General features: G+C 34.3%; 1 protein-coding gene across 4 annotated transcripts in view; it reads right to left on the reverse strand.

The window, feature by feature from the left end:
* Positions 1-454: 454 nt before the first annotated feature.
* The window catches only part of LOC149065459 (uncharacterized), an 85,084-nt gene continuing 63,739 nt past the window's right edge, over positions 455-21,799 (reverse strand). For 2 of the 4 annotated variants that reach the window (XM_089253561.1, XM_089253562.1), the window contains exons 3-7: positions 20,920-21,104; positions 11,689-11,751; positions 6,506-6,680; positions 4,103-4,278; positions 1,687-3,950 (exon numbers count right to left, since the gene is read on the reverse strand). In XM_089253561.1, coding sequence (XP_089109687.1) covers positions 1,836-3,950; positions 4,103-4,278; positions 6,506-6,680; positions 11,689-11,751; positions 20,920-21,104 — 2,714 coding nt within the window. In that variant the 3' untranslated portion in view covers positions 1,687-1,835. Of the gene's footprint in view, positions 3,951-4,102; positions 4,279-6,505; positions 6,681-11,688; positions 11,752-20,919; positions 21,105-21,799 lie in introns of all 4 variants that reach the window. The other 2 variants (XM_089253563.1, XM_089253564.1) reach the window with 2 other exon arrangements.

Genomic DNA, 21,799 nt, shown 5'->3' on the forward strand with positions numbered 1-21,799 from the left:
TTCAGTGTGCTTTAAAACAGGAATTGCATCCTGTTCACATCATTCTCTATAGCTAAATGTAACATCTTTGGAATAACATCTTGAGGCACTCTTGCCCACTGTGGCAAGACTTTTTTTTAGAGGGGGAGACTGGCTTGCATTTGCAATGCAAAGGTGGAAGTTAGTCTGCTGGTCAGTATACCACCTAAATATATACCAATTCACCTACTCTCGAAAATCTCTTGAAAATTATATATCCAAAGCTAATTATTATAGGTTTCCCTAGGCACTCAAGGCTCTCCAGACTACTCAGGTGAGCTTATGCATTAAGATTACTCTGATTTTATGGATTAGATACATATTAAATATCTGGGATTTTCTTTGAAAAAATCAACTTTTTTTCCATGTTTAAAATAAACTTAATAAAACTTTTAACACAATACAATCTGCACAAAACTCACTGAATACTAGGATTTAGTGGAAAAAATTTATTCAAGTGACTTAGAAAACATAACAGTGCTTTTGTTTTGGTGACAAAGCAGAATGAAAATTTACAACAAACAACATAATCAAAAACATTCAAAAACAAAACAAACTTATACACAACATAAATTTTGCTGGTGATTATGACTGGATAAAAAATGGTGATTTATATGATTATAGTATTGCAATAAAATGTGGTATTTATCACAATGGGAATAAACTTTAAATAGAATAAAACTTGAACATATAGCATTCCAGTGATATCCAAGAGAGAGATAAAAGCATATACTTATTATTACATTACCTTTATATTATAATTCATTTTTTAAAAGTTTTATAAAATGCAAATTTTTTTTATTAATTATCGGTACTAAAACGAAAGATCGCTTGATGAAACTGTGAGTGCACTATAAAACATTCACAAGAGAATATTTATTCAAAATTACAAAGTACAGAAATACATTATATAGACAATTATTCTTATCAATCTCATTCACTGATTTTTCATAGCGTAGAACTTTTCATTAAGATTAGTTTCTTATCCTTAAACATATTGTTATACACAATCACATTTATTAACTTAAAAGGAAGGGGAGTAATTTTTCCAACTTATGGCAGAATTTTTAAATTAAAGAAATAACTGTTCCCTCAAGAGACAAATTCAATAAAATTGTATCTTTGGCCATAAAAAAATTAGTTATATTTATTTTTTTTAGATGAGCTAAAAGAACATATGATAAATATGCCCATTCACACTGGTTGTTCTATATCCATAATTTCTATAAAAAATATATTCACAATAATATATTTTTTACCTTCCAATATGGAGGTGTGGCATGTTTCTTCAAAAAATTACATGGTCCCTTATAATTCTCATATGCTGTTACTGATACTCTTAAGAAAGACTGGATAGAACCGATTCAATGATTTATTAAAAAAAGAAAGGTATCTGACTAAGTTTAAATATGCTGTTTTTTTTACTGTCTGACATATCCATCTTGTGGCAGGCACACATGATTTCATAATTATTTAACGCACTTGACAGATGGAAGAAGCCATGTTCATAAGTAGGTGTTTCTCCCAAAATCTTCTGCAATAAATAACCTATCCTCTTTGATTTAATGGAAAAATATGTTTACTCCCTACCCCAGTTCAGATTGAAAAAAAATTCAAACTTTATTTTTATTGTGTGAAAAATCACAACTTTCCATTATGCACAGAAAGGTAAAACCTTCCCATTGCAGGGGAGAACACATGCTTTGGTTTACTAGATATGATCTCATTTATACAACTTCCATCTCTTTTTGAATAAGAAATCTTTAGTACCTACCATACTTTGTAGGTGAAAGTAGAACAGCATATACATATATCCTTTACACATTCACACTTTTGATAGTTACAATGAAATTTTTTGTTCGTTCATGTGAAGCACTTCGCAAATGGCCATCTCTCATCTGCTCACTGCTTTGAACAGTTTTCCTTGGAGGGTGATATCTGTGAAGATGATGAATATTGCAATTCACAGAACAATTCACCAATGGTCGTTCTGAAAGTATTATAGAGGATGATGGTGGAGGTTTATGATGCATGAATTGATTTTCAAGCTCTTGTTCTGAATCTTGCACCAACGCATCACCTGATTTTGCACTACAAGTACTTGCTGAAGGAGAGACACAGCGCTTATCTGCAACAGCACTAGAAGCTTCACAAGAGCTTGCACTAGAATAACTAGAAAATGGCACTTCAGAATTTTTCACACTCCTAAAGCGCTGAGGACAAGGCAATAATATGCATGAATTATCTGAGATATTATCATCAGGCAATGTTTGAATGTCTGATACTGGACTGCACATGACCAATGGTGAGCTATCTTCTTCAAACTCAAAATCAGCAAAATCTTGGGATGTAGAAGTATTTCCGCTAGAAGGAACTCTACGTATGTGGCAGATGAGAGGAGAATTAGAAATACTAAGATTTGGCATAGACTGGGCATACATTTTATTGGAAAATTTTATATTCTCAGTAACTGGAGTAGATGGGCTGGTTGCTATCAAAAGGCTAGATTTGAAATCGGATGGGATTTCTATCAGTGTTGGTTGGTAGCTTACAAAGCTCAATGATGTATTACTAGCTGGTGAAGTATTAGCACTGTGATTTTCATGCTGTCGTGATATTGTATGCAGAGTAAGAGCATCACATAATGATGGTTCCATATCATTTATTTCAGAAACATGTGATAAAGTACAACCTATATCTTCTTTTGTTTCACAGCAAGCTTCAATCACAGAAAGGTTTTCCTTATTATTTTTTTCTTGCTTTAGACTACTTAGTTTACGAGAAAGTCCAAGAGGTATATTCGACAAGGACTTAAATGGATTTGTCTCTTTTTTTCGACAACTTCTTGTAGGCAGTGTGTTGAATACAATATTACTCTTGTGAAGTATATATGGCACATGTACTTCAACAATGCATGTTTCCTCTTGCTTAGACTCATGATTCACATGATTTTGTGTCTGCAAATCAGAAAAATTACTGCCAATAGTCAATGTTATTCCTTCTGAAGAGAAATTATGACATAGAAACCTGCGCTCAGACAAAGGAGTGCTGACTTTTGATGAAACAGAGTTTGTACCAGCAGGCTGTATTTCTAGAGAAGAAATTTCCATGTTCCTATTGCTCTGAGGAAGGCCAGAAGTAGACCTATGAGATGTATGAGTATTTCCTTCTTCATATGCAGGTATATTTTCAACAGATGGTGGTTGAGAATATGGTGGAGGTGGTCCCCACATGTATCGAGGTATTTCACATGCAGAAAAATGACAAGAAATCCCTCCATTAGCATCTGTGAGAGAATAGGGATGAGCATATCGAGGAGCAGAATTCATGTGAAGATGATGGAAAACCCCATCATTAGACCTTGTTCGTCTATGCCCACTGTAATGTCTATTGTAAGGTGAATTTCTTGAGCGAATCCCAAATCTAACAGGAGGTGCACAATTATTATTACGAGGACTAGGTCGAAATATATGAATACATTCACTCCTCCATGGTAATGTTCCTGTGGCATCACTTAATGTCGCAAGATCTTCTGAGGTATTGTTTCCTTGACCACTCACATGCTGATTCCAACAGTCACGTGACATGAGACGTCTAACAAAGCTCTGATGTCTGGTATTGTTGGTCTCAATACTACTGCTATTGCACCCACTTTGCTGAGTGACATTTTGCCTTGGCCAGGGAAACCAGTTCCAACTGGAAGTTCTATGACCTCCTCTAGTAGTGCTCATATTCCGAGACATTGAAATTGGCTGAGCAGCAGGTTCTTCTTCCGAAGGTAACCCAGGACATCGATCTGGCATGAGAGCATGAGAAGCTAACACTCTGTAATCAAACATGTCCCAGAATTGCCATGGATAAAGATCTTCATAACAACCACAAATGTTCTGATGTGGGTGACGCTGATACAAAAAACGACGCCTAAGCTCCAGCTAAAACAAAAATAAATAAAGTTATAAAAACGTAGCATAAAACGCATAATCATTCTTATAAAAATCGTATTAAAATCTCAAAATAGATAGAAGCAGTCTTTTTTTTACAAAACGCTCTTAAATAATAAGAAAAAACTGCAAAGCAGCAATACCTGTTCCCAGTACAGCTTTTTCTTTTCATGACTTAGCAGTTGATATACAAGCATGGACGAAAATATGCATACAAGTATTCCAATGACAGAGAAACTAAATAAGGCCCGTAAGCAAGAGTATAGGCTCCCATGAACAACTTCACAGTTTGGTGTATTGTTGAAAATAAAACGATGGGCTGAAAAATATTGAAAAAAAATTACAATGTCTCATAAAAACCAGCACTATACATTAGATATGTAAGAATGCAGTATAAAATGTTATGAATCAATGAAAACCATGTTCTAGTAAATTAAATTTTTTTTTTGCAGAATACTTGGTTCATTCAACCATGGCGGACAATGATGTGCAGTTGATATAATTGTAATATTGCATAATATATATTTTTAATTTTTATTTCACGTGTATTTACTTGCTATCTGGGTTGAAAAAATTTGAGTCTAATGTCTCTTTTTATTAAAACAATATATGTGGTGCTCATGTAAGGTATATGGCCAACAATCAAGAACGAGTTAGGGTATAATATTTTGTTCTTTTTTCTTGGATGTTATTAATCAGAAAGGAAATGTAATAATTTGTGGGGATATTTTATTTGTCGTTATAGAGCACCGCGAATATGTCCACAATTCAATCTTTTCTTCTCAAATCTGAGGTAACTATAAAGATCATATTTCCCTTTCAGGGCAAATAGATGATGTTCCGAGATACTACAGGTAAGTCCTGCCATCTAAACAGTATACAAAAAATTATTTGAAATCCTAACTTCAGCTATGAGGCACAAAAGTACCACTAGACATTAACTTTCCCTATAATTTTATGTAAGTGACCTGTTTTTCTATGCGTGGCAAGACAATTCATTTTATACATCAATGGTGGATTTTGGGATTTGCGTGTGCAGCTTAAAAGGAACATTGCTAGACATGTGAAAATCTTGCACCCCATCTGGAATTGCTTAATCTCTGAGCTATCAGCATTTTGAATAAAATCAATATTAAAAAAATCAAATTTTACTTTTTTTGCAACCACCTAGCAGAGCCTATGGCCTGTTGTGTCTCGGTTTTATTGTATTGTATTTTACTTTAACCTCTCTACATACAGACTTCTAGCAACAAATTTGGATGATGTGCAATTAAACTAGCAGAGATAAGTCTCAAAACTTGGTATTACTATTATTAATGCATAGAATGAAGGGGAAAAATATTCCAGGGAAGTAAAAAATATTTTGGAGGAGCGAGCAGGTTTTTCATTCTTTCTCTTTCTCCAGCCACCTTCTCTCTATGTATGTTAATGCTATATTTTCTTTTACTCATCAAATAGTAAACAGGGAGAAAAAAGAAAAGATAATGTGTTGAGGTAAAGGAAAATATAAAAATAAAACGGTTTTCTTTTACAGTGTTACCAATGAAGAGTCTGGAAAAAGAGAGAGAATTCTTGTACCCATTTCTTCCATCTACACGGGGCCATGATATCTCATCCCTGTACGTTAGGAGGTTAATTTACACAAATTGTTTTATGATAAAGATGAAAATTACTATATTACTTACATGTAAAATTTAAATTAAATAATAACAAAATGGCCTTTGTACTGCAAGGTTATCAAACTGAATATGGGTATGTATCTCAAATGTGCACATCGCATCCAGAGCCACCTTAATACATGGAGCATCATTTTGACAAAATCTGTTTACAATTTTGGGGTATAAATATGTAAAATGGTAGGCAGGTATTTTTAGCTAGGGGGTGTCACTTTCTGTCTCTTAACAACCGCTCATCTATGTGTAAGAATCTGTTCGTAAGGAGAACATTAATAATCAAGCTTCAAATGCAACCATGATGTGATTCTTAAACCTGATGCTTAAGGTTATGTGATGATGGACAGGCCAAAAAATTTTTCTCCCTAGGAATTTTGCTGTGGACCAATCAGTTGTTAAAAATTAATGTGTTGTTGACAAGATGAAGGAGAGGAAAAAGAATTTTAGAACAATACTAGCATGAAAAAAAATGATTATATAATATGAAGATTATATTAATAGATAATATTCTATATTATATAATATAGAATTATTTATATAAGGAAATCTAAATCTCTAAATAATTTTGGAGCTATGTTGCAGTGTGTAAAAACCAAAAAATATATAAATACATATTCATCCAATATGACACATCAAATAAAGATTCCTCCCACATAAAAACTGCACTGGCTGTAGTTATTTTTAATAATACATATGCATCAACTACAGCTAGTGTTGTTTTTGATCATAAAAGAAATGTCAATGTGTATAGACATCAGCAATGTCATATTACTTGTTGAAAACTATTTAGAGTCCTATTCCTTCAGAAGGGGGGATGCAGTATATTTTATTATTCAAGTCTTGAATAAAATTAAATAAAGATGAAATACAAACCATCCTGTGCACCATGATCTGCAATAGCAGAGACACACATGCATGTTTTAGCTTGGGGTGTATACACACACTCATGCAGAGTTTGCAATCTGTTCATATGAACAACGGTGGTAGTTACAGTTATCACAACACAGAGTAGAGCACAAATAAGGCAGCAACCACCAGCTATTTTCATCTAAAATATAAAAAGAGAATATGTTAAACACTTAAATACACAAACGCAGGAAAAGGCTAAATGTTTATTGCTAACAAGAATTTTGACCACCGATCAACCATAGGCATGTGTTTTCATTAAATTTGATGAAAATCTTGTTATATGATTTTAAATTCTTTTTCAAACAACCATAACATTTTATACACACTGATTGAGTTATTGGTACTTCAAAAGTATAGAAATATTTCATTTCATTCATAATAATATAAGTACATATCAATGGTCCAGATGAAAAATGCAGCAAATCAAAATTCTATTTTGAGAATATTCTGCATTTTAAAGATTCACTTTTTGTATGGAACTGAATGTGAATCAACTCAGATTTAATTACAGCAGAGAGTATATAATCAGAGTTAAGAGTTGTTGCTGTTTTGAAATATGTAGAAGCATTTTTCACCATTCTTACGATATGCATAACTCAAAAATGCAATTTCCTTTTAGAACGTCACTGTCACTATGCAGTGAAAAGTCTCAATAAGAGACACCCATGGGACTAGACTTTTTGTCCCTTAAAGTAGAGGTGTCTCAGTCAAAGGAACATAGATTAGGATAAAACTGCTTTTCAAATAGAAGTGTCTCTTACTCAAACTTTCCTTTTCATTCTCGTCTCGGACATCACTGTGATAACACGCTTCTGATCTCGCTCAATTTGCTGGCAATTGGCAAATTGGGTAGTGGGACCATGCCGATTAGGGGCTGGCGGTTAAGTTTAGTGCACCCTTGGTGTGCCATTTTGAAGTTTTTCTTTGTTCTTGTGTTTAGTTCTAGATTTTTCTGCATTCACATCGATTTTGTCTTTGCTTTTTGGATTTAATTCTCAGTGTTTTTATTGTATTTGTGTTGAATAGTGTTCAATTTTTTTAAGTGTTAGATAGTATTCGCCAACAAATTTTATTTTGAAGAATTTCCATGTTCCCGTGAAGGTCAGCCATCTTGGATTTTGAAATAAATGTTTATTATTTCATTTTTTAAATTTTCATTTGCATATATTTGGATTGCTTTAATTTTTTTCTCTCTTTCGCTTTTATTTGAACTCTTGTCAGATTTTCAGTTCATTTGTTTGTAGTTGATAATCTATGGGTTGCCTATTTGCTCATACCAATTGTGAAAATCTTGTTCTGTGTTTCGGCCATTTTGTTGTTCCCCTCCCCCTTTTTTTTGATACAAAAAATTTTCTGTACTTTTTGTTTTGGGTTTTTTCAGCGTAGTGTATCAAACAGAACAGTTTTGTTTTTCTGGTATTCTTGGTAATTGGTATTTATTTCTTTAGGCCTAATACTATTGTTCTTAGTAGATAAGATAGTTTGTGTGCAATGCAATATCTTGAACAAGGTGTATAGGGGTTTATGTTGCTAATCTTCCCCCAGGAAACTTTTGTCTCAATCAAGACATTTTTCATAGGTGACAACTACCTGGGTAAGTAGTCATGTAGGTGGGAACGAATCAGGTAGGAGCGAATATTAGTGAGTCTCTGTCAGAGGGCTGAGACTTACTATTATCCACTCGGGGGGGGGGGGGTTCAGATGTGGCAGTGATTCCAGTAGTGCCAATAGGGTAGTAGGGCATTTAGGAGTAGGATCCAGTATTTCAACTCGGGCCTGAAGGTCATTTGCTTCTCTTTTGGGGTCATGTTCTTGGAATTTCTGGCATTCTGCTATAGGTGGCTTCATTGGGATGGGATTTACCTGAATGGGAGGGGGGGTCTGGGAGGTTTACGATAGGCTTATATAGGTCAGATTTTTTTATTCCAAACCAGGTAGATGGGAATGTGGGTTAGTTAATGATAATAATAACAATGTAGATGAAGAATTATTCAATTCTAGCTTGGATAGCTTCTCAATTGACACTAAATCACGGGGCAAATTAAAATGTGTGCTAATAAATGCCAGGAGCTTGGGTAATAAGAAAGATTTTTTGGAAACTATGTTATATAGTTGTGGAGGGCCGAGACCTTGTAGTCATTACAAAATCATGGGCAAATGATGGGGATGAATCTATGTTACACATCTCAGAATATGATACATTTTTGAAAAATGGATAGGATAGGAAAAAGGTTGGAGTCTTTTGATTTACGTTGAATCATGTTTGAAAGCTAGAGAGTGTAAGGTATAGAAAAGGGATATTGAAACTACATGGGTTGGGCTTGAAAAGAAAAAGTGTCATAAGTTTATTGTAGGAATTTGCTATAACCACCGAATCGGGATCCAAAGTACATCTCCAAGATTCATGAAGAAATTTTGTACACGTGTAAACATAAAAAGGTAGTAATATATTATAGGATTTTAATTATATCCGGGTATCGATTGGGAGAATCTATTGGGTAGGGACCAATATGAGCAAGATTTTGTTAAAATGGTGCTCGTCATAGACGTATGCAGAATTTTCTCAAAGGAATTTTTTCCTGCAAAATAACTATAATCTTGGCTTGAGGGGAGGGTAGAACCCCACACCCCCCTTTACATGCGCCAATGGTGCTCGTTAATTTCTTGTATCAGAAACTACTAGGGGCAGTTCCATTTTGGATTTGATTCTCACTAGTTCCGACAATCTTGTTGAACATGTTTCAGCAGCAGTGCCGTCTTAATGTATGGGCCCACCCGGGTACGGCCTGGGGGCCTCATGAGCAGAAGGGCCTCAGAAAAACGATAAGTAGTTGAATTTTCCAGGTAGGGCCTCAGAAAAATCACTTGGTCCGAGAACCCATGATATTCTTAATATGACCCTGTTCGGCAGGCGATGAGTTTTCCTCTAGTGATCATCAGGTTATTAACTTTTTTGTAGCTTTTATATGAATAAACCAAACAATAAAAGAATGGTTCCTTGTTTTTGAAGAACCAACTTCAAACTTTTGAGGGAAAGGTTAAGGTCAATTTTCAAAGACTGGTTGGTATCAGTGGGTGTAGTGAGTGCGAAGAATTCAGAATAAAACGCTCTTCTGTTTTGCATGATGTCATACCCTTTGTTCATAAAAAGTGGGTTTGTTCAGAGTACAATTGTTCAGTACACAATTACTTGCATTTTTTTAATATAAAACTTTTAACAGAAACACTTAACTTACTTACCTTTAAAATTATTTTAATTCTGCATAAATTTATCTATGCATTTTATAAGTACAAAAGCAAAATAAGCAAAGGAAAATAAAATGGGGGGCATTTTTTTTAGTCCATAATTTTTCTGGAAAAATATTTTGTAATGCTTGTTTGAGTTTTCTTATTTGCCATAGAAATTGCCTTTAGAAATGTACTCTCAGAAGACACCGAAAAAAAAAAAACTCTTGACTATGCCATTTTTTTTCTTTAAGTCATTTGCTCTCAACTTTTAAATGTTGACCGATAATAACAGTGGAATGCAGGACCGTAGCCAGAAACTTCTTTCAGAGGGGGCAATCAATGTTTCAGGGGAAAGACAGAACAATAAACTTAATCAGGTTATTTCATAAAAATCTGCCATTTTCCAACATTTCGGGGAGACCAGGCCCTCTGGTCCCCCCATGGCCTTAGGGGAGTGAAAGGATAATAAATCCTCACAACTCCTTTTGCAAAAAAAAAATGGGAGAAGAGTGGTAATGAAATTTTTTGGAAAATGACACATAGGCTATATATACACCCAAACAATAGTTAACATTATAATCAGTTGGTGCTAAAACAGGGTTTTTACATTACAATCCTTATATGAAAGATTTGTTCACTAAAAATTTGTGATGCTATAACAGGGTTCAATTGTATATACGCTTTGTATCTCATGTACAACATGTCCATAAAAGTTCCTGGCTTTTATTTTCTCAACTGTTGATCGTAGACATATGCTTCAAATTGTGAAATATTTTAAATGAGATAGAGATATTCATGTTATAGCATTTTTATATAAACAAATTATTTTTTGTAGAAATTTCTAAATCTAACTTGCATGTTTTTCCTAATTGTTCCCTAATCAATATCTTGTAAATGTTTGTCTTTATGAATGTGTAATGTGTGAAATTAAATAAGTTTAATCACCCTATAATTAAAATTAAGTTGTTTAATTTTATATTTTGAGACAATTTATCTTGAAAATTCAGGGATTGCATGCAAATTGAACAGCAAACTATTCAAATTTCTGCATAACTGAAAATTAAATATCAGTTTCAAACAGGCCTGATTGAGTGATGAACATTGATATGTCAGCTGCTTGAAAATTCTTATCATTATACAATTGTTTCAATAAAGATGATGATGCAAATGGCAAAAGAATCTGTTGAAAAACCATTATATAACTTCCTTGTCACTTACTTATCCATCATAGCACTTAGGTCTTCCTAATCAAGAACAATTTTGCACACTATCAGATTTTCCCAGCCATTTTACAACATTTGAAATAGTTTTATGCACTGGAATGCTGGTCATTTTTTTTAGAAATGCGATAGAATATTGTCTTGTGACTACTCATGCACTTTGATTACACTAACCACAAAGTATAACCATTTTTCCATACTGACCATGCAAGAACGTAAATTGGTAGGCTGATATTTCCAGCCAGGTAGGGGGGCCCATGATGCTCTCAAGATGATCCTGTATTATGTACTAAATACACAGTTCTAATTGACATGCGAGGAATAGATGTAAGGTTCTGTGTACTGCTTTTTGGAATGCAAGGAAAAAACTAATGCATCCTCAATTATAATTTTTCAGAATACAAATTTGAGAAACTTTAATAACAATGAATGAATAGACCTATTATATGATAAACATTATTATTATGGCCCATTAAATGTTTACTCATACATGCTATATAGTTTTAATTTTTTATTTTACGGCAATCAAAAATTTGTAAAAATATATACCTTGTTTAATGATTCTAATGAACGTGAGATTCAATAGATAATTTATAAAAAAAAGAACAAAATGCATATATTTACTATTTTATGTGTGTGAATATATATATATATATATATATATTGTATATACAATGAGCAGAGAAAGATAAATCCTACCAGATATGCATATCTGTTCCTCCTTTGCGCAAAACATACAACTATCAAACCTGAAATGATTAGCTGGAAAAAGAAACAATGTCTTTAAATCTTGATATATAAGAGACAATTTTTTTACATATATTTTTATTAATTTTCTTTCTATGAAACTATGATTTCAATAATGTTTTAAAATAACAACATTAAGTAATTTTCATATGAAATCAGCTATTTATTATATGTTAAATGCAGAAAGTTTTCAATGTCAAACAATTATGCAAAAGATTTATATAAATCTCAATTTCTTTTATTATGTTTCAGTCCTATGAATTTCTATTCATCCTAAATTGATTAACTGAAAACTAATTTTATGAGACATTTTGAGTCAAAAATAAATTTCTGTCAATATCGAGTAAAGAAAATAAAATTGATGAGAAATATGTGTGATATTCTTTCTAGATATTATGTTAAATATTTGTGGAATAACAAAATTACATTTTTAAAATGCAATCAATCCCTTGTGGTACAATTTTCCTATGAGCAAATATATACAAGGGAAAAAATGGTGATATGTTAAAAATGTAACACTTAAGTAAATCTATTGATATGCCCTTCTCTACAAAACTGCTTTCAAAACATTGAGCTAAAAAAAATAATGTTTCCAATATTTGTTAGTAAAATGAGAAATCTTTTTGATAAGTATGGATTAAAATAAAAAATATGCAGTGCTTCTAGAATAGAATCTCTATTTAGATTGTATTTATTCATTTATGTATATATATTGGTATATATATATTTAATTTGGATAGCACAGCATTTATAGACATACAGGCAGAGGCGTCGACTTGAAGAAAACATTAGGCTGCTGAAAGTTGCTAGTCGTCCCGTATATACAGGATTCAAGCGGGTACGCAGGAGAGAGAAGCTGCATTACATTGTTTTTCAGAAATTATTGGGGGGTCAGCCCCCATACAAAATTTATGGGGCTCAAATGGCCTCAGCCTCTAGGTTCCGGAGCCTATGTATGCAGGGTGAATCCGACCTATTCTGCCAAATGAAACGGGGTGGTAGACGAGCCCAAGTGAATCATGAAACACCCCTCCCCCAACCCTGTCCTATCTCAAACCGTTTTCGAGTTATAGTGGATAATCGATTAAGGAAAAAAAATGTGTCAAATCTCTTAAAAAACAAGAATTTGTGACGTTTCTGGAAGGCCTATACTAAAAATAAGCACACAGAAAAGAACAGAAAAACTGCTATAAGGTGACATCAATTCCATCGAAATATCTGGTTTTAATGGCGAACTACAAGCACTAAAAGATTGGCAAAGTTCGAAATCGAATAGTCGAAAAAAATTTTAATCGCCAATTCTGCAAATACCCTTCTAGCTCCAACTGGTCAAATTAGAAAAAAAAAACTTGTCCGATTTGCAAAAAACCAGCCGTTTCGCTAAGCTCCATCCACTGCTTTGACTGTTGTTTTGACTCAAGTGTACAGTCAGGAGGTGACTGTGGGTGCTCGAACACCAACAGCTCCGACGCCACTAGGTATAGTGATGTAGTGATGAATCTTTTTTTCGCCTAAACTGTCAAAAATGAACGCCGAAAGTCTTAACGAATATGAGCCAATGTCGGTAAATGTTCGTTTAAATGTCTTTTGCATTCGCTTTTGATCAATCTTCAGCAATCGCGACACTTATTTCGCATTTTCATTTACAATTTCTCGTCGAGAAAATATTACAAACCCATTCTATTGAAATGCCCACAACATCAACTATCTCACTACCTTCAATCTGAGATCTTCCATGACGATGCCATGGACTTCTCCGATGATTTCCATGGGGGTGGCCAAAACCGGAAGCCCAGAAGGCTCTTCTTCTTCGGTGGATGTGCGGCCCGTTTAAATTCGTTGATAAAGAAATAAATGGTCTTTAATGATGGTGCAGAGCTTCCGTGAACTTATTCCAATTCAGCTTTGATCTGGGTAGCTTTCAACTTTTTTTAGATTAAAAAAAAATTTTCACTGCAAGGTACTTATCCGAACCATTTCCGAAGTAACTACTGCAATCCGAACTTAGAACAACGCCAAAAAATAAACCACAAAAGCTTTGTGACAAAAATTTCTTTGTGCTCAAACTTGTTGTGACATGCTTTGAAGATTGATAATTGTAATAATCTGAAAGAAATCATACTACTATGTCATCGACACTTATTTACCTTACTTATCAAACGACCCTCGTATTTCTCTTTCACACAGCTTTTGAGCAATTTCATATAAAATGAAAGATTAAGCTTGTATGAGAAAAGATGAGTAAAAAAGCTAGACTTGAAAGTTTTCAATGCACGCGGTAAAACGCTTGGCATTAAACTGAATACTTTGTACATCAGGGATTTTCAAATCTTTCTGCAGTCACGAGCACTGCCTATGCCCACCATCAAACAAAGGGCGTCCCTTACGCAACTTTGACATACTAATACCTGAAATGTGCGTTAAATTGTAATCTTTGAATGCAATTTTTACAACGTGTTCAATTGAAGCGTTGATCGAGTGCTGGCGAGAACTAAATCAGACCCGAGCAGGGCCGCAACTAGATGCTTGGTCACCGGGGGCAAGCGCGCATTTTGACGCCCCCTTGTAATGTTGAAGGAGAGGTTTCAGAATGAAATTTGCGCTCCCTCGAATCTAGCGCCCGGGGCACGAGACCCGTCTGCTCCCTCCCTAGTTGCGACCCTAGACACGAGCAATGAGCACCATGGTGCTCGTGAGCAACAATTGGAGATGGCTGCTGTACATTCCTGGAGCTTCATTTCTAGCTGCATGTGGACACCTAAAAACCTGACTAAGGCCGTGCACATAGTGCGTCGAGCAAGAGGTACGAGAGTTCATAATAGAGACTAACGACGAAAACAATTTTATTGTTTTGTTCTACACCGCACATACTCGAGAAGCGAGGCGAAAGAGAGAAGGAGGCCACTCAACGAGGTGAGCGATTTGAACGAACATATTTGTTTTCCCCTCGATCTGCTGATTTTCGTTATCTATTGATTGGTCCGTTTCTCCCTTATTTTTTCTTTCCCTCTTTTGCTGGGGTCATTACAAATACAAATACAACGCCACAACAGACAAAATGCTCAACGAGGTAGCTGATAAAAAGATGCCCATAAAAATATGGTTGTCATATATTTCAAAAATACAGCAACCCAATTAAAAATGCAATTAACACAAATTATAAACAATTTATACACATGATAAAATATTATACAACGCCCATAAAGAATACTTATGGTTGTCTTATTCTAAGAATGGATAGCTTCTCGATTTACCCCAACATGTTTATCGTATTTCTTTTTAAATGTGTCAAATGTGTTACAATTTACCACAGTGTTACAGTTGTGTTACAGTTATCACACGCTTACATTTCGGAACACCTCCAGCCATTTTTTCTATCCTCCCCCCTTTTTACTATGTACTAACATCTCTTCCTCCACCACTATGCATTTTTTTCTTAGTCACAATTCTTGTAAGTCGTACCTCGAAGGTTTTCAACAACTGGCTGTTGCGAAGATATGTATAAGTCGTACCTCTTTGCTTCACTATGAGCGTAGCCTTTCTCTCTTTCACGTCTCTTCTCGAGTGTGTGCAGTGTAGAAGAAAGCAATGGAATTGTTTTCGTCAACTAGTCTCTATTATGCACTCCCGTACCTCTTTGTCGCCGCACTATGTGCACGAACTTATATAGTGTCCAAAGATACGGGCGGGCTCATCAAGTGATAATGCTGACGTCACTGTGCTCTATGATGGCGCTGTTGTTATACATAAGCTATATTCTAAACCAGCGGTTCTCAGCCTTTTTGATCCCCGGAGCCCTTTCCGCTATGTAATTTCTATGGCGGAGCCCCGGAGGCCCACTTTTTATTTATTTATCGAAGTTTCTGACTTATTTTTATTATTAAAAAATATTAATAATTTTTTTTTTTGAAATTTATTGTTTTTTATTTTCTTCGAGCGGCCGCGGAGCCCCTGGGAGTTCACACGGAGCACCACTTGAGAACCACTGTTCTAAATAATTATTTCTTAAAAAGTTTTCGATTTATTATTTTCTGTTTTTAATATAAGTAGGTGGATGCATACTAGATATTTATAATATCTAGTATAAAATCTATAATTTTTGAAATATATGACATCTAATTTTTGAAATATATGACATCTAATTTTTGAAATATATGACATCTAATTTTTGAAGTATATGACATCCATATTTTTATGGGCATCTTTTTCTCAGCCACCTCGTTGGGCATTTTGCCTTCTGTGGCGTTGTATTTGTATATTCTCGTCTTTGTGAAGTAAGTGAAATTTTAACGATTTCTTTTACTATTTCCGAGGTATCATCGGCCATTACCGCGCTCACGCGGGTTGCCACTCTTAATGATGAGGCCGCTTAGAATTTCCAGACTTTCTAACGTACAAGGCGTAAAATAAAAAGATCTTCAGTTTCTTTCCTGTAAGTTCTCCTTCATCCAATTGCAAAGATGTTCATCTCAGCCTTTCAGTTTTTATTTACTTTCTTTATAGAGTTTCTTAGTGCTTTATAAAACTTTTATTTAAATGTTGGGCAATTACCTAGGAAAAATTAGACGATTTTCCACAGAAACTTATAGGAATCGAATTTCGGCTAAAGTTGAGGTATCACTGTATTTGCTTCAATAAAAAATGATTGGTTTTCATAATACAGTAAGACCCATCTTTTGCGGACATCGGCGGGGCAAAAAAATTCCACCGTAAAACAAAAGTTCCTATTGAAGCTTTTAAAATAATTCGTTTTTAAATAAACCTAGTTTTAAGGTATCCGACTACCTTTCTTGTCACTTTTCTTTAAAATGGTTCTGGAATGAACTTCAATTACATTTTTTGATAGAGAGTGTCTCGAAATGGTGAAAATAGTGACAAATTTTGGTCTACCTATTATATTTACTATGAAAAAGTCGTTTTTATGTCAAATTTTAGGCAAAACTCATGTGATATTCAAAACACGATCGCAAAAACTTTTATTAATGAAATGCTTTGTGATTTTCACAGTGCATTTAGCTAGTAATGTTGCCTTAATAATTTTGTTAAAAATTTAACCAAAATTTAAAGGATTGCATGATATGCTCATAAGTTACACCATAATATGTTTAAGTACGTGTGAATTTTTTGAAATTTCATCCTACATTTTGTCTATAAAACACTGTAATTTACAAAATATATGTGATACACCTTAGATTTTGGTTTATAACCTCAACAATATATAGCAAAATATCACATTAAAATTTCGTAAGGATGCAATGGATCAATTTTTACAAATCATGTCACAAAGTCAAGTAAAATGTCAAAAATAGCATTCTTCGTAAAACACGTTTAAAATCTTTATTCGCGTATTACTTGTATGTAAAAACGCAACACTAAAGTGAACGTAACTTTGATTCTAAGCATCATTTAAACAAAACAAGGCCTGTTTTGGAATCACAACAAATAGGGCTTTAATAAAAAAAAAAATTAAAATATATATTTTCTTCCAAAATGACGTTTTCAACGTAGTCGGATACCTTAACAACAAAGGTAGAAGCTGCAACCAGGAAAATTGCCTGAGAAATTTTCGGTGAAACATCGACGGTGACACATTCATATAAGACGTGGTAGGCTGACCATATTTACTTGAGAAACATACGTGAAATTCGGCTTCGCGAAATACAGGAAAATACGGGACATTGCCAGTTATCGCCAAAAATGATGCCAAAAGTGAGCAAAGTTGCCAACTCGTGCTAAAATCGCCGAAAAGTCGCTAACCGAGGGAAATGAAGAACCACTTTAAATAGCAGTTAATTATAAAAAAACGACAAATATGTGATATAAATATTTTTATTTGTAATCGTAATTATCGTAATGTAATTTCTGAGTTGGGAAGATAATTTTAATCGTTAATTTGAAGAATAAAAGTCATGTTCGCTTTGTTGAAAATACGTGAAAAACCAGGGCATTTTTACAAAAAAGTCGAACAGAAAAACATGGACTGTACCAGCAAATACGGGACGTATTGTCACCCAGAGCCGTAGTATTTTATACGAGGTCAGATAAAGCACCAGCGATTAGGTTAAAAACTTAACTTTGTAGATTTAACTCGTTTAAGTTTTCCTCGAGACTGATTATAAATTAGACATTGTCCTGAAGAAAAAAATGAAGTTAACCCTGATTTATACGAACTTAATTCGTTCCTGAAGTCTGTTCGTAAACCGAAACAATTTCTTTTTTAGGAATTAATGTAAAATGAATTTATTCGTTTCAGTGACCCTGAAGGTTTCTAGTGTGAACTTTTACTACAGTACTTTATACTCATGAGTTTAACGTAAAATGTCTGAAAAGCATAACGTACAAATCACTAAACTAACACATAAAAAACAACTTTAATACGGAAGAGATGAAATGTGTCGTATTTCCTTGCGTATAATCCGTAGATTTATACTGCTGTGACAGTTCCTTGCACCTAACTCTACAGATATTAGACCCAAAAAAATTTGCTCTCCTGATTTCGAAAGCGAAATTTACAACATAAAATTATTATTTTCTGCTCTTATCAGTCGTAAGTCTGGGGAATGAGGCAGACTACCCAGAAACAAAAATAAGGAGCATGATATTATTGCAACAAATCTCTGAAAAGTTCTTTTCTTGTAGACTGTACAGCTTCATAAAATTTGAAATGGTTGTTGATCCATAGACTGGATCAGAGCAGGGTCATCTCAAGAGTATCATGGGCCCACAAGGCCAAGTGATTTTTTTGAGGCCCTACCAGGCAAATTCTCGAAAATTTCAACCAGATCTTTTTTTTGTGAGCCCCCACCCCCTCTTCTCTTGAGGCCCCGGGCCGTGCATTAAGATGGCACTGGATCAGAATAGTATTTGCTGGAAAGTTACTCTCTCTCTCTGATAAAATCAAATTCTTCAACAAACTATTAAGGCAAAACAATCGCCATGTGTCCGTGGACTTCTGAAATATGATTCCCTCAGGAGTCGCTTGTTCGTAACGCTATCTTTTCGCTAACTTGCCTGTTCGTAAACCAAGACAAATTAGTAAACAGAATCATTTTTTGTTGTTCGTGGACCGAATCGTTCGTAAAACGAGCGTTTCGTAAACCGAGAGTTGGCTGAACTCTTTAACCAAAATAAAAAATAGGAACATGAAAATTTGTTTATAAAAATTGAAAAAAAAATTTATTGAATAAGGCCGAACTTTTCAAATTAGTCGAAAGAGCTAAAAATTAACTTTTGTATCTACTGTATGTAAGCCGCAGCTTTATTAAGGGAAATTCATATGAGGAATTGCGGGATGAGGATTATTCGAAAAAAAATATGTTTCTATCCGCACAAGGGTTCTAGGGGTCGTTATATACATTGAGCGTCGACTATATTTGATTAAGTTGTTTAATAAATTAACCTTTATTATACAAATTGTGTGCAAAAAAGGGTGTGAGCGTACATTACGTATGCATCAGTGTACAGTCGATCCCGCTTATAACATTCCCACTTTGAACGTTTTCCCGCTTAGTACGACTAATTTTCGTGAATTTAACTTGTTTTTTCCTATATTGATAATATTAACTTTTCTCGGATACAACGTTTAAATTTTTCGCTACTCCCGCTAACAACGTTCGGAGAAAATTCACATCGGGCTTTTTTCTCTCTTGAAATCGGCGTACTTTTTCACCTTTTTTTCATGTAAAGAAACAAAAATGATGATTATATGACTGTGCTACCGATTAACTATTGCGTGAAAACGAGAGATTGGGGCTTTTTTATAGCTATTTGGAGTAATTATTTTTCCGTATATAGAATCGACTGAAAATTACATTTCTTTTCTTTTCTTTTGAAGGATTAGACACAATAACAGTTTTAACATTTTTTTTCTTGTTCTCTCACTTTGTCCAACAATATGCCTTTACCACTGTTTTCTGTCGAAATACACAAGGTTGACCGAAATTGTCTCTGAATAGAGAGACTAACAGGTAAGAACTAGAAAAAGTTCTCAGAAGAGGTTACTTTTTTTTATCCTTTATAGTCTTTTTTTTTTTTTTCAAACCGAGCACAACTCAGGTCTATCGCCACAGGCAATTTACTACCTAGTGAGTTGTGCCGGAATTGTAAGTGTGTGTACCTAACAGTCTGAGTGCGTATCTAGTGTTGTGTATGATTTTTCAGTGCTGCCATCTATATCTCAGAAGTGAAGTGAGTGATGTGTAGTGACTGAATATTTGTACTGTTTGTAGGCCTGTTGCTCTCTGTGGCGAGACTTTTTAACGGGAAGATCGGCTCGCATTTGCGCCTCGAAGTTGGGAACCACAGAAAACCAACTTCAGTCGACCACCACTGTGGCGACGGTGGGGCTTTATAGTCTTATTCAAATTTGCGCATCAGATCGATTCCAAAAAATGAATCTTCTCATAGTGTGGTGTTAGAGAATAAACCATGTCGATGAATACGGCCCTTAGTCTTGCAGAAAAGTATGCAATTTATTGATACTATCGATAAAGTCAGAGCACTAAAAGTGGGGTAGGCCAATTTGCTATCATGAAATTCGAAAAAATAATGGGAAAAAGCGGACTTATTGCCTGCAGAAAAATTTGTGATGGCTTTCGGGAACGCCTAAATTTTGAAATTGAAGAGAAATTAACACTGTGAGTAGATCAGACCCTCCACCCTCCAAATATCCCCAATAGCATCTTTTGATGTTGAGAAAAGTTCATCATGTCTTTTTAATAAATTTCTATTTTGTCTTTTAGATTCCCTAACCCACTGATAAATGATGAATTGTTTATTTAAGAAACTCCATTGGCAATTGATGAAATCTCATGGTGAAAATGAATGTGATTTTCAATAGATGCTATAAGAATTTTTTTTTATTTTACCTCCAGTCAATATAACTGTTTACTATATATATATATATATATATATAGTATATATATATATACATATATATATATATATATATATATATATATATACTATATATATACTATATACTTGTTTAGTTTCTAAAGAAATTTCTTTTGTTATTTTAACATCATTTTTAATCATTTTTGGGAATTTTTCTTTCAGATTTTAAGGCATTTTTTCGAGTTTCTAGGCCATTTTTTATGGTCATTTTTCAGAATCTTTTAGGTCAGCAACATCTGGGCCTCTTGATTATAACAACTACATTTATATCACAAAAACTACACTTACCACCACTCCTGGGACATAGGTTGGAATGGTTTCAAAGAACTGTAAGGATGATGTATAGGAACGCAGAAGCAGATATATTACAATCAGTACTATGCCAAGTATAACAGACAATCCACCACAGATGAGACACAAAATGACATATTTCTTCATCCAGGCTTTCCACCAAGGAACATTGTTCCTGTTGCCTAAAAGAAACAAAAAAAAAAAAATCAGCATTTGTATTTTAAAACTAATGATAAAATTGTATTATATGTATGAGTGTTCTATCCGGAGTATCAATATAAAACGATTATTAATAATTAAACATGTACTCAAGATGCACACGACTAATGTGAAATAAATGGGTAAAAATGAAACGGTAAATCTTTCACAGCCCGGTTTGACTAATGTCAGGGCCCGATTTCGGGCCGCGGCCAGGCGGTTGAGAAACACTGCTGTATTATGGGGGGGGGGGGGAACTGCTCAAATTTACCTTCGCTACAAGAGGTTTGCGGTGCATTGAATTTCACTGCAGTGGATCCCTGACATCAAAAGGTTGGGAAACATTGATGTATGTTATGAAGTGAAAACTTCTTGAATAGGTGACTAAATTAAACGATAGTAAACATCACTAGAATCACTAGAAATATTCAGTTTTTACAATTTCAATTTCAAGGTAAAATTTACTCTTTTTTTTCAAGCGAAAGCAAAGAGAACTTGCCTGATATACTATGTAATAAATTTAGATTATTCATGAGATGCTAGTATGAAATGAATCTCTACTACGGGCAATGAGTTTCTAACAACAGTTGTATTAAAATGAGCAATAGTGGCATGAATTCCAACTTAGTACGTTCTTAAGCTTGAGTTTTTAGTCGCGTACAGTAACCTAGGGCCGCTG

Source organism: Pholcus phalangioides, unplaced genomic scaffold (genome assembly GCF_987345545.1).
Source record: "Pholcus phalangioides strain wild (caught in Gottingen) unplaced genomic scaffold, Ppha-v1.0 ptg000039l_1, whole genome shotgun sequence".
Lineage (NCBI taxonomy): Eukaryota > Metazoa > Arthropoda > Arachnida > Araneae > Pholcidae > Pholcus > Pholcus phalangioides.